General features: G+C 39.6%; 1 protein-coding gene across 1 annotated transcript; it reads right to left on the bottom strand.

Moving 5' to 3' along the window:
* Positions 1 to 2,164: 2,164 nt before the first annotated feature.
* On the bottom strand, positions 2,165 to 14,649 carry MEPE (matrix extracellular phosphoglycoprotein). The gene is made up of 4 exons (XM_008070599.1): positions 14,596 to 14,649; positions 9,649 to 9,702; positions 8,569 to 8,661; positions 2,165 to 3,637 (listed from the first exon to the last, which is right to left on the bottom strand). The coding sequence occupies exons 1-4, from the start codon at positions 14,647 to 14,649 to the stop codon at positions 2,165 to 2,167; spliced, it is 1,674 nt and encodes a 557-aa protein (XP_008068790.1).
* Positions 14,650 to 16,705: the final 2,056 nt, after the last annotated feature.

The following is a 16,705-nucleotide window of genomic DNA, read 5'->3' as shown; positions in this document are numbered from 1 at the left end:
ATGGCACAGGTTAATTACACAAATCACGTTAGTGATTATTATTTATGTGCATGTGAAGAGACTGGTCTCACTATGTTGCCTAGGCTGATCTTGTACTCTTGGACTCAAATGACCCTCCTGGCTCAACCTCTCAAGTGCTGGGCTTATAAGCACGAGCCTGGCCTTATATTGTCACATTATTTAGTAAAAAAGTAGCTCCTATCTCCCCAATATGGGAGCTTAGATTTTTTGAAGGTGCCATAATGTTGGATTGACACTGACTTTCTTTAGTTTCTGCTACATACATTATTCAATTCAATACTCTAGGTGCTGTGTAGAATGTGCCAGGCATGATTTCTGCTGCTTGGGCACTTACATCCTAAAGAGACAAGAGAAATGATACGCACTTTTCTTTCTTTACTCTCTACCTCTTTCTTTCTTCTTCTCTTGGCTCTCTCCATGTAGAAAAATGTCAGAAATGGAGATGTGTATTGAGAAAGAATTCAGTTCAGCCACCAATACCACCCCCTCCCCAAAAAAACCCCAAATAGTGGCATAACAAATGAGAATTATATTTTCACAGAACGAAGACTCTGGAAGCAGGAAGCTGATGGAGCTGGCTTAGTGGCACCTCTATGATTATTTTGTTCTCTTCTTCATGGCCACAAAATGACTGACACACCTCCAGGCATCACGTCAAGCCAAGAGGAGGGCAAGGAAGGAGGAAGGGTGGTACATCAGCTTTGTAAGTTTTTCTTATCAGGAGCAACAAAAGCTTTCCAGAGCTCTGCCCCTCCCTTCCCAGGAGACTAAGGTCTAGTTTCCAGAACAGGGTTATAAGGCCATCATTAGCTGGAAAACATCTATATCAAAAGATGAGAGAAAGAAACAGACTGGAAAAGGTTTGAAATCAGCCAATGAAAAAAGTCTGCCAAACTGTTTGTCTTGGCTTTGTCTTTGTGTTTCTCCTCAAATTATCCCCATTGCCCTCCCTCCGCCATATTGTCCTTTTATCTGAAAGGAGGTAGAATTGAGAAAATGGAAATGTGGTAATTTGTTTCAGGAAATAATAGTTGGCTTATAGGAAGTTATATGAGGGGGTATAAAAAAAAACCCTTTGAATTTAGTCATTAAAAATTATGTATTTATTCTTACATGTTCAAGCTTCATTTACCTTCTCCTTCAACATACTCCCCGTTTGATTTGATACACCTAAGATACTTTTTTTACTGCTCAAAACGGTTTTTGAACTCATCAATTTTAATACCTTTGAATGCTTCTGCTGCTTTTTTGTTTCATCTCTTTCACATTGGCAAAAACATTTCACTTTGAGAACTTTTTTTTTTATCCGGGAAACAAAGTCACTTGAGGCAAGATCATGGCCATAGGGAGAGTGGGGCACAGGAGTCATGTTGTTTTGGGTCAAAAACTGCTGAACACTCAGTGTGGTGTGGGCAGGTGTGTTGTGGAAGAAGCAGTCACCCGTTTGCCACAAAGCAGCTTCTCACAACAACGCTAACTGGTACACTGATGCCGATGAGTTCCTGGAACTCATCTAGTGGGGTAAGCTTATACTATAAGGGGTCCACCCTCCCAGGATAATTCAGGTTTTTGGGGGAGGGTCCCCTCAAAAATGTGCAACAGAATGAAGCAGAGAAGAATATGAATTAGGATGTCTTCATTAGAGCAGAGGGAGTTCAGAGGAGAAAGGAAAAGTGACAGAACTGGGAACAGGGAACACCTTCAAGCCTTGGCCAGAGGCGGGACTAACCTTGTTACCCCTGCAATGAAGCACCAGACAATAGAAGTTCTTATAGATCATTTAATTACAAATTGTCATGGAGAGATATTGTTTATTTTCATGTCTACAGAGCAAACAACATAGGCAGGCATTTGTGTGACATTCACAAACTATTTTAAAAAGACACGTATCACATATTACTTATTTTGTAAATCCTTAATGAGTTTTTGTTTGTTTGTTTACTTTAAAAAGCATTATAACTCTGAATAGAATTGCCTACTATGACCATTAAAATAGCAAAAGTTCTCCCGAGGAATCCAAGCTTTTGGGCTCATTTGATCACCCACACTGTCCTCTCTTCGTCTGGTCTGCTGTCAGGTGGCTTTTCTCTATGTAAACTCACCATGTCTTCAAACCATCACCCAGCTGGGAATTCCTCACAGACTAGTCGCCATTGCTTTCACTTGAACTGCTACTGTCAGATGACTCGCTGCTGTCATCCTTTCCAGCGGGGCTGAGCCTCCTGTTGGGATGGGGTTTTCTGTAACCCTGGAAGCCTTTCCTTTGTGGCATACCCTTGTTCCGTGTAGACTTATTTTGTCTATGGGGCCCATAATGATATTTTCTGCTCTGTGTGATTATGCTCTCTTCACTGTTGGGGCCATTATGTGAACCTATTTCATTTTTAATTTCATTATCAATTCCATGAGAAGGAACGAGCAGACTCTGACTTTTGTCCTTACTAGGAAATCTCTGTTTTTCATTCCAGGTTGCTTGGTTCCTACTGGAATGTGCCGTACCCTTTCTAGTGCTGCCTTGGCCATGTTTAGGGACTTCGTTGTAATTGGTACTCTCGGTTGCATCCCTACTGCCTTCTTTTCTTTTCTCTTTTGAGGGTGCAGAAGGGAAATGAAACTCTACTTTCCCTTGATGAGCATTCTGGCTGCTGGCATCCACTCTGTTCCCTTCTTTCCCCGGCAGTTCCTTAAAAGGGGTGCTACCCGTGATGTCATTGCTGCCCTCCACAAGGCTAACATCAACAACCCCATTCTCTTTTGCTGTTTCATCCCTGGTTCCAATGGTATCTCTGCCATTTTTTTCTCTCTCTGGGATCTCATTGTAACCTGGCCCTGTTGTGTCAGGATCAGTGGTCTCAGCTTCACCTGGGCCTGAAAACCCTGTCTGAATATCTGTACCTTCTAGGTCAGGACCAATAGCTCCTCCTTTGCTAGGAATGTCCTTAAAAGGTTGGCCATCCCCACTGAAAGGGAAGATGTCATTATCCCCTCTCTCTTGAAGATCTGTGTAACCACTGCCTTCAAAATCACTGGGGATTTTTTTGACCTTTGAGAGATGTTTTAGGTAGTCAGTGTTGTATTGAATACGGGGGGTGCTTTTGCTTTTTACTGGACTATTCTGAGTTCGGGAATCTCTTTGAGAATTCTTTTTATCTTTTGAGTGGCCTTTAGCATAGTGCTTACCTGCTGAGACTTTGCTTAGAACATTCCTAGGTTTGTTCTCTTTGTTTTCTTCCATCAAAGGTTGAATCACAGTCACTGGCCCCATGAGATGCTGCATATTATTTCTGACAAGAGCTGCACCATATTCTTCTTGGTCATGAAGTGTGCTGATTGCATCATCTCCATTCTCAGTCCATTTATTCATAATTGACTTGGAATCAATGGATATTTTGAGGTCATTGTTGACATCCTCTTTTTGACTGATACTATGGTCTTCATTCAGTGTCTGTCTATTCGCAAACAGATTTTGGAATTTACTACTTTGGTTATTTTCATTGGCTTCAGAAAGGGACAGATCTTTCTGTCTCTCCCAGACAATATTTTCTCTAGGTAGTGGCCCTTGATTCCTTCTCTTGTCAAAATGGTGAAGGGCAATATTGTCTTTGTTTTTTTCTTCCTGATAAAGTATAATTTTCAATATGAAATGATTATTTTATGTTAAATCAACAATCTAATAATTATTAGGCAATAGTTTAAAAATTACCAGATAGTTAATAAAAAGTCCATTAAAATAGAGGCTTATTGGTAGAGATCATTCCAGGTTAGCCAAAGCAGGTTTCATGGAGAAAGAATTAGCTAAGCTTGAAAGATGGATAAATTTCAGATACACGGAAGGGAAGGTGTAGACTATTTCAAAAATCAGTTGAATATTCAATTGTCTGGAAACAGGATATAATGGAAAAATAACATGAATAAACCTATAAGGCTGGAGTAAAGAAATCATAAGGAAAAGAATAAGAAATAAAATGGGAAATGTAGATGAGAGCCTGATTTTGGAGGAAGACCTAAACTTAAGGAGAACACAATTAAAGTGTATGGTCCTTATCTTGGGAATAGTGATTTCATATTTTTAATTACTTATTCTCTCTCTTTCTCTATCTCCTTTGTTCTGATAATCAGAGGTATTCATCAGCTTCTTCTTTTTTCTCTTTTTTAAAATGGAAAATCTACAATAGAAGAATCTAGATAAAACTTAGCTTCTGACAATTAAACAAAAGATTTTACAACAAGTTTTGCAATTCTAGCTATCTTCTGAAGAAGGATTTATTAATTTCTTCTTTCCCCTTTGTCTTTATAATAAGATAAATTTGATAGTCTAGACCAGTAATTCTCAGACGGAGCATTTACCAGAATTATTTGGAAGGCTTAAAATAAAGGATGTTGGGCCCCATGTCCAGATTTTTTATTCAGGAGGTCTGGGATGGTGCTCTTGAATTTGCATTGAGAATAAGCTCCCAGGTGATGCTGATGCCTCTGGTCTGGAGACTATGTTTTGAGAACCCCTATTCTAGATCACAAGTTTAAACAACAGAGGCCCAGAAAAGAAAAGTCCTTAGGAAAATAATGTGATAAAAAGGAAAAAGTAGAGAAGAGAGTAAAGTGTGGCTGTATTTCAATGTGTCCTTTTTGGAGAGCAAGGGGTATCTGTGAGGCGGCTGCTTCATAGCCTGGTTACTGGGCTTAGATGGTCCCTGGGCTTGATCACCCTGGGATGCAGGCCAGTGTCAGTAAGCTTGGCAGGACAATGTGGCCAGGAAGAGATGAGGCTCACTTTGTCCTATCATAGGATAGATGTAGAAGTGTCTGTGCATTTTGGTCTGGAGCTTTCCAGAAAGTGTCACCATTTGAGGTGGCTCTGAAAGGGACAAATGTGAGTCATATTCAAACAAAGCAGGGTCTACATTGCCTATGAGAGTTGAGAAAGCCTGATTGCCATTGAGCCCCCATTGAGACCACACTGACTGAATTCTCAGCTGCAGTAGCCAAAACTTCATCTCAGGATGCAGCAGGACAAGCAGCTCAGAAGTGGTCCAGCAACCTTGTTCCATGCAGTCTGAGGATTCTAAGTATGTCATGGTTGTACATTTGATATATGGTTTGTAGTGGGTTGGTATAAGCCATACATAAATGTCATCTTGGAGGGAGATAGAGGGGTAGTAAGGAGCTGAGTATTTTAATCTATGAGAGACTGAAGGATTTACGTAAAGAGTTATTTAAATGATCAGATAACTTTACATTTACACAGGTTGAATTTAATTTCTGTACCCTTCCTTGACCCTCTGTTAACCCATGGGTAGGAGTCTTGAGTAACAGAACCGTTGCATACAGAATATATGACATGCTTTCTTTTCACTCTATTGCAGGATGAGCTGGAATTTACAACGTCACTGTACAGGCCTTGAAATTGGTGAGAAATAGGAAATCAACATAAGAGGCATTTGTTGAGGGACCAGGACATGTAAGAAATTGGACTGGATGCTCCGTGTTCTAAGCATGGCAGCTTATTCATTGGCAAAGGCACTAGTCTGTCAGGAATATGGAGAGTTGGGGCAAAGCCATGAGGCAGTGACCTTATATCCAGTTGGGGTCTGCATAGACAGAGGGCTGGAGAGTCTTAAGATCTGAGATGCCAGGGTAGGGAATTTGGTTTTATCCTATAGCATATGAAGAGATAAAGAAAGCTCATAAGAGATTAACAAAATAAAAATCAGGGGTTCAGAAAGAACAATGGTAAGAAAGAATAGTTTGGAGGATTTTACAGGATCCAGTAATGAGATATCACCACCTGGATATGGATTATGTCAAAGAAAAATATTGTGAAGTAAACATCTTCTATTAGTGCCCTAATAGAAATATTAATCAGTGAAATAAGCTGAAATTGATAGGTAAAAATGAAGACAGGGCTGGGTACTGTGGCTCAAGCCTGTAATCCCAGCACTTTGGGAGACAGAGGAGAGAAGATTGCCTGAGCCCAGGGATTCGAAATCAGCCTGGGCAACTTGGCAAGATCTTCTCTCCACAATAAACTAAAAATGTAGCCAGGTGTGGTGACACATGCCTGTAGTTCCAGCTACTTGGAAGGCTGAAGCAGAAGGATTGCCTGAGCCCCGGAAGTCATGGCTGCAGTGGCTGTGAGCAACAAAGTGAGACTGACTCAAAAAAAAAAAGAAAAAAAAGAAAGAAAAGAAAAGAAAAATGAAGACAGGATGAAAAAAGATGACTTTCATATTATATATATATTGATGCTGAGGGAATATAGAACCTGAGCTCAAAGAGCAGTGTCCATTGAGAGTCAGAAAGCTGGCTGTTGAATTCTCAGGGGCCACCCAGGACAGGTCCTTCCCAGGTACAATAACCTACGATCAACTATTTTTTCTTTGAATACATTGTGAATTAATTGTTTATTTCTTTTCAGATAATATCTTTTCACTTATGGATAGTTGTCATTTTTTTCAATAATTTCTTTTTTAACTTGAAACTGATACCCATTTTCCCGGATGGAACAACTATTAAGGCTATTTCCTTTTTCATATAAAACCCCTTCCAATAATTGAAAAAGTTTCCTTCAAATTCACTGGATGCTTTCTCTCCTCCGGGTTGAGGTTTGCAGTTCTTTGTGTTAAGTCACTGTGTTCTGACCCATTCTCCTTAGAACAGGTCCCCTTTATTCTGTGGGGTCGCAAATCAGTCCCACACTCTGATGTGGATTAATTAGCCCAGAACACAGAGCATCCATCAGCTTTCTTGCCCTGGCCACAGCCCTGTTTTTACTAATACAGCTTAATTTTGTCCTGTAGTTTTTGACCACCACGTCAATCTGTTAGTCCTTGTTGGGAGATCACACTTGGACATCTTAGATGTATTAATTAAGGATATTAAAATATACAAGAGCTCCTGATGGAGAAGAAGAGAGCAGTCAGCTGGAAGCTCATAGTATTGCGGCAAATATGTTGGAAAAATAGCAAAGAAGATAGAACACTGATTTCAGGAGAGCCAGGATCACAGGGAATGGCGTTGAATGAAATGGGCCAGAGTTGCCAAATGGTTTTTTGTAATCCTGCAACCCAGTGCTCACTGAAAGTACTTGTGCTTTGGAAAGAGCACATGTGTTAGCATCAGTTGCCCAACTCTGCCATTGTGGGCTGTGTGACCCTGGGAGTCTTATTTAACTTCTCTGAGCCTCAGCTCATATTACTTACTTGTCAGGATTGTTGGGAGAATGACACGATTGTATTAAAGGATATCCTTTAATAGGTTATTGTCTGTGTTTCATCAGAAGAATGAAAGGAGATATTTTAGAAATGAAAACTGTAGGCTGTGATAGTTAGCATTTTTGTATCAAGGACAATACTTAAAAATAGAAAAAAACTTTGCTTTTTTACTCTTGCTTATGTGAAATGATTTTTGTCTCTATGCTATGCACCTGTTGGCTGGTCTGCTTTTCCATTCTCTCCTTGTCTGTCTCTAGGCCTTGGCTCACACTCTACTTTTCATGGAGAATGGCCTCTCCCACTCACTTCTGTTTGTTCAAGTCTTATCTATCCTCCAAGACACAGCTCAGTTATTTCCATTTTGTAGCTTTCCCTGAACACCAGGCCAGGAACTCATTTCTTTCCACTCCAAGCCCCTCAAGCATGATTTTTTAAAAGTATACCATTCACATAGCACTTTCCACATTGTCCTAGATTACAATGGTTTTTGTAAGTGCCTTTTCTAACTCTAAGATTCTGGAGAGAAGGAATGAAATCTTTTCAAACATCTTGTATCTTATGCAATGGAAATAACTCACCACATATTTGTCAAGTAAGTCTTAACTTATTTACACAGGCAGTAAGATGTAGCTCTAGAAATGCCATCTAAAGGATATTAAACAGAAAAGAAAAAGCACATTCTGAAGGAAAATACTACTTCCATGGGAAATGAAGCCAGATTTGGAAAAAGTAAATAGTCCTTTTGCTGATGACATTTTAAGCTGTTTCCAGCCCTTTGGCCAATGACTCTGCAAGAAGGAACTGAGTGAAAAGACTTATTGTCATCCCAGTGACAAAGGCCTCTTTCTTTCTCATCTTAGCATCCCAACACGATGGAGTCATACATGGGAGGAATTTGAGAGACACTAAAATGTGTCCCTCTTTTGGCCAAAATGATCCCTCCAATTAGTCTTCCTCTGGTGAAATCCTCACCATCAGAGCATATGGTGGAATGTTCAAGAAAACCTCCTTATAAAAGACTGAATGTGACTCAAGTAGTAACACAGCTGTCCTTGGGCATCTGGGATTCCACCAGTACCCACACCTACAGCTGCAGGTGCTGAAGCAGAGCAAGATGGGCCAGGCCATGGGATGGGGATCAGGAAGATTCTGGAACACAGAACTCTGTAGTGAGAGGCTTGAGAGGCTCAGAAGAGTGAGGGAAAGGACTAGGGTGCCAGCCATAGCCAGAAACACCAGAACAGGGCAAAGTAAACTTCCCTCCCCTACAGTTTTTTCTAGGGCTAGTTCAGAGTTTGGCCTGTGCTATGAATTGTCCCTCCAAGATTCAGCTTACCTTTACGTCTGTCTGATTTTTCTTCCCAGGTGATGTGTAAGCATACTTAAAAATATAATACTCATGTTTCTTATGGTGGCCCTTGTACGTTATCTACAAAAATACAACATCATATTAAGGTGGGCTTATCTCAAACTAAGAAGTCTCCTGGCTCCCTTTTTGATAGCACAAGAGATTTTTTAACTTGGGTGAAATTAAATTCTGCCTCTGATGAACGGTAGTACTTTTTGGTACCACTGGAGGGTGTGTGGTTGTAAACCAACTCCTGAGGATAGCAACTGGTTTCTTCTCTCTTTTCTAAATCTGTTCTCCCTGTGACTGTCAGCTAACTGCTTTCCCTCCCAGAGTGTATCAATTTTATTACCAAATTTCAATGGCAATGGAGCATGTGGAAATATTTCCAGGTGGGAGGCACTAGGAGAAAGGCAGGTTTTAGAATATTTGTGTCTGATGTCCACTTGGCAAAACTCATACCATGAATAAACATTCAGACTCAAGCTGGCAGTTTGGACCTTTGTATTTTTCAGCTAAGATAAAGAATAGAAGATTGTTACTTCTTAGAATTTTCTGGCACTGTCAGGAAAAAATTGTGATAGGCAGAAGAAAGCTGCAAGTCGGAAGTGTGCCAAGCTGAAAGGATTTGTTTAACTCTCTGGATGCATATAGAAAACAAATTCCACATAAACAGAATTGCCCATGAAAACCTGTCAGCTCCTTTCTCTTTTTCTTCCTTGTTTCCCAATCTGGAAGCAACATGTTTGCCATGTGCATGTGTGGGAAAATATTGTTTGCCAGTAACAATGTCCCATAATTCTTACTCCCCTATCCTTCTGAATATGGTTTGTCCTCTGGCAAACTATTGTTTCATTTGAAGAAAAACAGCACATTGAAGAGAAACGCTATAATACATTGTGTGAATTATAATACCTGACTAGCTAGAGGGTGCCAAAATTATGTGGTATACTTTTGAACCTCCTTTCCGAGTACCCAAGACTATGTTGACACTGAAAATTTTCTCTTATTGACTCTTTTCTTTACACAGTCGAAATAGAGTTATTTGAGAAGACTAATTCTGTTTACCCTTCGTTCTTCCACACAGCCATGCTTAGTTTTCTCAGCCTGTGGTTGAAATGTCTGAAAGGGAACAAGAAACAAAACTTCACCAAATAAAACATTCTAGTTCATTAATTTCTTCAAACAACAAGTGTTTCATTTATTTTTTTCTCTAACTGGGTTGTATTATTCAATGCGGAAAATCATTCTGACCAAAAAGCAGGTGGACACACACATCCCTTTGATATTTGCTTCAGAATTACAGAAGATAGTGCCAGCTTTCAACCCCCAGAGGGAGACAATGCCATTTCCATCACAGAACAGGATGCAAGCACAGAGAACAGCCAAGTGGATGTTGTGGAAGAGGGGAGAAGGAAAGGATGGCACCCGGGTGAAGAAGCTTAGCTGTCTTTGTATCCACTGCAAAATAAGTTTTCACTGGCAAACTGAGAATTGTGAGATATAAGTGAACTAAAATCAGAGATCAGTCATGGGGCCTATATGTCTACGTTGATTATCCAGAGGGTGCCAAAAAATTGTATACAGATTTTAAGAAAGGAAAAAAGCTATATTAAAATTGTAATACTCTATATACTGACGACAAAGGATGGATACAAGTCACGTTTGACATCTGCAATTACAAGAGGTGCTTGAGTGGTGACCATCAGCGTCCAGACACTTCTGATTATTTGACAGCAAACTACAAGTCATACATAGATAACATCTCTTAAAATGTGTATACATTTTTTAGCACTCCCAGTATAACTCAGTAATTGTGTGTGTGTGTGTGTGTGTGTGTGTGTGTGTGTGTGTGTGCGCATGCTCGTGCGTGTGTGCGTTTTAGAGATGAGGTCTCCCTCTGTCACCCTGACTGGAGTACAATAGCACCATCATAGCTCGCTGCAGCCTCGAACTCCTGGATTCAATGGATCCTCCTGCCTCAGCCTTCTGGGTAGCTGAGACTATAGGCACATGCCACCATGGCTGGCTTAAAAAATTATTTTTGGAAACGGGTTCTGGCTATGTTACTCAGGCTCAAATGTTACTCAAACTCCTGGCCTCAAGCAGTTCTCCCACCTCAACTTCCTAAAGCTCTGGGATTATAAATATGAGCCTCCATGGCTGGCCCTTAGTAATTGTCATGTTGAATTAAGATATGATGAATACAGTGGTTACTTGGTCCATTAACAGAGAGAGTGAGGGTCAATTGGAAGCCCAAACTTCACCTACATGCAGCCTACTTATGTAGCTAATCCTCACTTGTAATCCACATCTCTATACTAAAACAATCAATAACATAAAAAGATGTGATGCTGCTGGTGGCCCAGCAAGAGCCAAGTCACAGTCATTGATGTAAGGGTTAGACTCACACCTAACGATAAAATCTTATGACCGCCGGTCACCTGACCAGAGAAGGGAAGAGGGAGGTGGCAGCAAATTAGGACAAATTCTTTCTCTTCATTTGACAAAAAAAAAAGTTAAAATGTATTGACAGTACCAGAGTGAGGGGTGGCTACTGAAGTGGAATAAAGGGCAGAAACTAAGGAAATGATTGACCTAGACAGCTTGTCCCACTTTAGTGTAGTACTATAAGTACTCGAGCTACACTTTATACATCATAGGAAAGCACACAGAACAGGACCCTAGGATCCTGGAGCAAGTTTTCTGTGAAAGGAATAGATGTAAAAATTCTTTATCAGTTTTTTACTTTTATTTAATTTGAGTAGGAGTCTTACTCTATTGCCCAGGCTGGAGTGCAGTGACATGCCCGCGGCTACTACTGCCTCAGCCTGCTGGGCTCAGGCGATCCTTCTTCCTCAGCCATCCCAGGAGCTAGGACTACAGGTGTGTGCCATCACACTCAGCTCATTTTTTGATTTATTGTAGATACAAGGTCTTGTCATTTTGCCCAGGCTGGTCTCGAACCCCTGGGCTCAGGCAATCCTCTCGCCTTGGCCTCCCAAAGTGCTGGGTTTACAGGCGTGAACCACCATGCCTGACTAATTCTCAGTATTTTAATTTCCCCATTTCTTTTTGAAACTGCTAGCCTCTCTCAGAGGTGGCAAGGGGAACCAAGGGGTGGGATGGGTCATATTTGAATGCGTGTGCCAAGGGGAAGGCAGGCACCATGATAGATTGATGATATAAGAGAGAAAAACCCTTAAGGGAAGGATTAAATAAGGAGGTAAGCAGTCTTGGGACCACCCAGGCCAGCTGTCCTGTTCAGCTAGAGCGTGCTCTTCTGAAGAAGCCCTAAAGTTCTATAATTTGCTTTATACAGAGAGATTGTTCCTTGCAGTAAGACAGTGATCATTCTAGTGCTTTCTCTCAGACCCTATATTTCTCCAACTCATTCTCAGATAATTCCTACAAATTTCATCTTCCAAGCTCGTTTGCCTTCTGGATTCAGTCTGGGTTTGACTGATGTAGGCCTGGTGTGAGACTGGAAGGTAGGAGGGAAACACCAGAATGTGTCCTTCCCTGTTCTCTCTGTTTGGGACTGAATCTCTAGAATTAGACATGTATGCTTTGTGGCCCTTGTTCCTGCTGGGGGCTCCCACCCAGGGACTGGGAACACCACCAATTTTTTTTTTTTCCTTTCAGTCCAAGGATTGATAGCAGCATCAATCCTTGGATTGCCTCACCACACTTGACCTGGCCTTTATATTCTTCCCATACTTACAACTAGTTCCCCAAATAAAGTCCCTCTACTAAATGCCTGTAATGGATTTTGCTTTACTGACTGGACTCTGACTGATAAAATCATCTTAGAAATGTAAACTCCAAAGTTTAGAAAGTACCCTCTTGGCTGGACTCCAAGACATATCTGTCTAATGTTCTATTCTGTTCTAAAAACAAACAATAGTTTATCAATAACATCTTATATTTATGTGACACTATACAGTTTGTATACTGCTTGTACATCATCTCATTTGAGTCTCAAAATAACCCCCATGAGATAGGCAGTACAAGAAACAAAATTGTCTACATACCTGGTCATCATAGTATAAATAGAGAAGATATCTAAATCTAAGTCCTCTGTCTCAAAGTCCCAGGGTTAAAATAATACAATTGTAAATGATTAAACATGAAAAAAACATTTAGTCATAAGAGGAAATGTTCCTGAAATTTTTATTAAATATCTTCAAGGCATATTATATTATTGTAGTATTTCTTATCTTGGTTCTTATACGATTTTGTAAACATAAACTCAGACCACTGCATTATTCTTCAAAACTATCAAAATAGTGAAAATAGTTTTGGAAATGGGGCTATAGAAAGAAGATAATATAAAAAGGAGACCAACAAATATTAAGAAAAAAGAAAAAATGACAGAATGGGGTATTAGATATCTTCTTACAGAAAACACACACGTACTAAAAATATACTTGACAGTATAGAGTGTCTTGGTATAGTTCATGACTTATTGTGACTTACAACAATGTCTTTCTAGTCTAATTGCAGATTGATGAATGTTAATTGAGATGCATGGCAAAATAATCATCTGTTATTTTCTCCCATTTGTTACTTGTTTGAAATTTGGCTTATAATTCCAAGACATATGTGGGTGAGTCAGCATACCCTAACTTCTTAAAACTCCAATCTACTACTAAATAATTTAGGTAATTGCTAAGACGGATGACATCACTCTTAACCACTCACAATTCCAAATGTTGTCTTCATGTGCTTCCTGCATCTTTTTCTTTTGAAATATGCGCCCCTCCTGTCTCCCCCCACACCCACTGACGGTCGCCCTGTGCTCAAATGTGACTCTGCATGGAGACGGCATTGTGTGCCTCTAGGGAGGAGAACTGGCACCCTCTCTTGATCGGTGGTCACTGGATGGATGTTGACGTAGCACGTTTACTGGAAAATGGTCAGAAAGCACCGCTCCAGCTGTTCCTTGGAATGTGTTGCTCAAAATAACATCCGGGCTGGTTGGCTTGAGTTGGGTCAGCGAGACCCAGTGCCTGAGTGTGTACCCCTGGTCCCTGATGGGGCAAGGTCGTGGGCATCAGACTGACAGATGTCTGTGGTAAGCAGTGCAGAACCCACAGGACTGCAAGAGGGTGGATGCTGAAAGCAGGGCATACTTCCCAACTTCCACTGTCCTGACGGAGGGCCTGGATCACCCTTGTCAGCTTGGTTACCCAACTGGTCACCCACTCGTTCAGGACCTATATTTAAGTACAACTGGCAACCGATGACTACTTGTTTCCACAGTTTTCCAACTGAAGAGGTTACTTTGAGAAGTTAGGAGGCTGTTCAGACATTATCTAATTAGCACTGTGTCTGCATTGCAAAAAATAACTGTAACAGTCAGCATTTTCACAAGATAATTTGGTCACATCATGAATACTCATCTGAGTGAGTCAGAAGGAAGGAAAAAGCACAAGAGGAAATCGGAGCCTGATTTGGGCTAAGCTTGAGGGTACCGCATCCCATCTCTGGCCTCGCTGATGAAGAGAAAATCATTAGCAGAATCCCAGGGTTGGGGTGTTGCAGGAAATACAGGAAAGTTCTTGTCTGTTTGCACAGCCATCTATTTACAAAATGTAGCTAGTTCACTTTAGAACATTCCTGTCTGATGCTTTAAGTTTTTAGGAAAACAGTGAAAGGTTCTTTTGGCATGTTATAATTTGAGTCTTTGGGTATCGCTCGTTAGTGTCAGCTGATTTGAAACACTGTGGTTAGTTCTTGGTTTTCTCAAAAATATTGTTTTTGGTGTTTCTAAAATGCAACATGGTGATATCTCATAGTTCAGCACATGTTTATTGAGGGACTCTTTGTTGACAGGCATTCGTGTTAAGTGCCATGCTTTCTTTTTGCTTGGTATCCTATTATAACTGCATTAGGTAAATGCTACTGAATTAAATTAAATAGCATTAAATATTAAATAGAGGTTGCTTAAAGGAAAAATAGGTAAAGAGAGCAAGAGATGATATGAACATAAATGAGTTTGTAAATGCTTACTGGTGCCGCCCAGGTCACACTGAAGAGCAGCAGTCCCACGCAAGCAACTTGCATCTTTGAGAATCTCTGTGAAAAGACAATATTTTACCCTAAAGCATTGCCAGTTGTTAACTCCAGCACTAGGAAGAAATAAAACTCAGAGGTATGTATAAGTACCTTCCCCCAGCAGTCCACTTCCTTTTGTTATATATGTGTGTGTGCATATGCCTATACTGTGTATCATTCATTTATACCCATGTGGCCATTTTAATCTAAGAGCTTTCGTATGTCTAGCTATTCCAATGTGAATATGAAAATTATTCAACATTATTAAAATAATAAAGTCAGTTGGTAGAAAAGGGTTTTATAGACACATTTATTTGCTCTATCATCAACTCTAACTTCTATTGTTTGTCTTTATAAAGAGATTGTTTAACTTAATTCTTTGTATAATTCAAAATGACATTAAGTTCTAATGTAGCAGCTAATAACAGGGCAGCAGATTCCATTGTGGGAAATGAAATCTTACCTGTCTCCAGGCTGGTGCCCTAATCTAGGTTCTCATATTCAATAGCTATGTGTCTGACTTAGTAGCTATTCATGGGCTGGAGGAGGTGAAGCAATTTCTGCATCTCTTAGATTAATAGCTGACATGTATTGAATGCTCAAATGAGCCCAGCACTGTTCTAAGAATTTTACACGTATTCAATCTTTGGAGACTCACAACAGCCCTACGAGTTAGGTGACATCACTTTGCCTGTTTCATAGATTAGGAAACAAATACAGAAAGACCAAAAAACTTCCCCCAGAATTCACAGATATGAAGAGACAGAGCTGGGATCTGTACTCAGACAATGCAGCTATGGAGTCAGCATTCTTCATCAAGACTCTATGCCACTTTATAGAACTATCTTTTATCTTATTACAGAAAGATCTACATGTGGTTTGACTTACAAACTAATCATATTTCATATTGGGCTCAAAAAAATGATGTTTAAAACAATAACATTTAGTTATGAATAAAGAAACATGTTTATGCTTTGATAAATATCCTAACAAGATCCCAACAAGCTCACTTACGTCAAGTAGCCATTAGATTTTTTAGAAATGTCAACATAGTTTCCAATCTGTTGATTTTGATGAACATTTAATATTTACTAACTGTCATATAGACATACAACAACCAATATAAAAGTAATAAATTTATGCTACTATTTGAGTACTTGAAGAAAAAGAGACTTTCAATGAGAAAGATAATCTAAATATTCTTTCCATCTTTAAACATTTCAAGGTAAAAACTTTTATTTGAATAAAGAAATATGAACTATTAAAAAGATTCTGAAACCCTAGGCTATTTTCTTCTAAATTAATACAATTTTGATGATCTTAAGTCTAGTCATTATTTAGTTTTCCAAGTACCATATAGATCAGGACAATACAAGTCATTTATGAAACGACTCAATGCTAATAAGTAGAAATGTCAGCACAGATGAGAGCTGGCATAAAAATATGTTTAGATTATTCTGATCCTCGTTTGTAAGCGAAGGGATAGAGGAAAATGAGTCTTTGAGTAAGTATTGATCTTGATAATGCTGAGAGTCAATCCAAGAGAAAGTTGCTACCAAACCATCCGTTTTCATTGATGATTTCTAGAGCTTGGGAACATGCTTCTTATTTTATAAAACAAAGCACTAAATATTACACAGCTTTGCTCTGTAGAGAATATTTTCAATTTGCATTCATTTCCAAAAGCAATGTCCTATCTGGGTGGCAAACATCTTAAAAATGTAAACAACTACAATATAAAACTATTTGCTAGTCAAGAACATGAAAACAGTCAAATTACCTGGTATCTTTGACCCCTCAGAATACCTGGCTTCCTCTGCAGAATTTACTGTCTCCGGGCATTTTGCTGAAATTTAAAGTTTGTTGGAGTTCTCAATGGCCAATCAGCACCAGCTCACTTAGCACTAGCAAAAAATTTGTTACAAGTGCCCACAGATAACTATAGGGGGCAAAGTAATTTTAATCTAAAAATGTTTTTGTGGTGGAAAGCTGCTATCAAATGTTCCAGAAAGTGGGATAAACAGAAAATATAAATACCTCAGTTTGGGCATCATGTTGTCAGATA

The sequence above is a fragment of the Carlito syrichta genome, unplaced genomic scaffold, assembly GCF_000164805.1.
Source record: "Carlito syrichta isolate Samal-C Ts95f unplaced genomic scaffold, Tarsius_syrichta-2.0.1 Scaffold313819, whole genome shotgun sequence".
Taxonomy (NCBI): Eukaryota; Metazoa; Chordata; class Mammalia; order Primates; family Tarsiidae; genus Carlito; species Carlito syrichta.
This window is presented reverse-complemented; position numbering and strand designations above follow the sequence as displayed.

Coding starts and splice junctions, on each gene's coding strand:
- MEPE (XM_008070599.1), bottom strand. CDS start 14,649: ATGCAAGTTGCTTGCGTGGGACTGCTGCTCTTCAGTGTGACCTGGGCG. Junction 9,703..14,595: donor GTGTGACCTGGGCGGCACCA/GTAAGCATTTAC, acceptor GTTCCCTTTCAG/ACATTTCAACCACAGGCTGA. Junction 8,662..9,648: donor GCTGTGTGGAAGAACGAAGG/GTAAACAGAATT, acceptor GTATTTTTGTAG/ATAACGTACAAGGGCCACCA.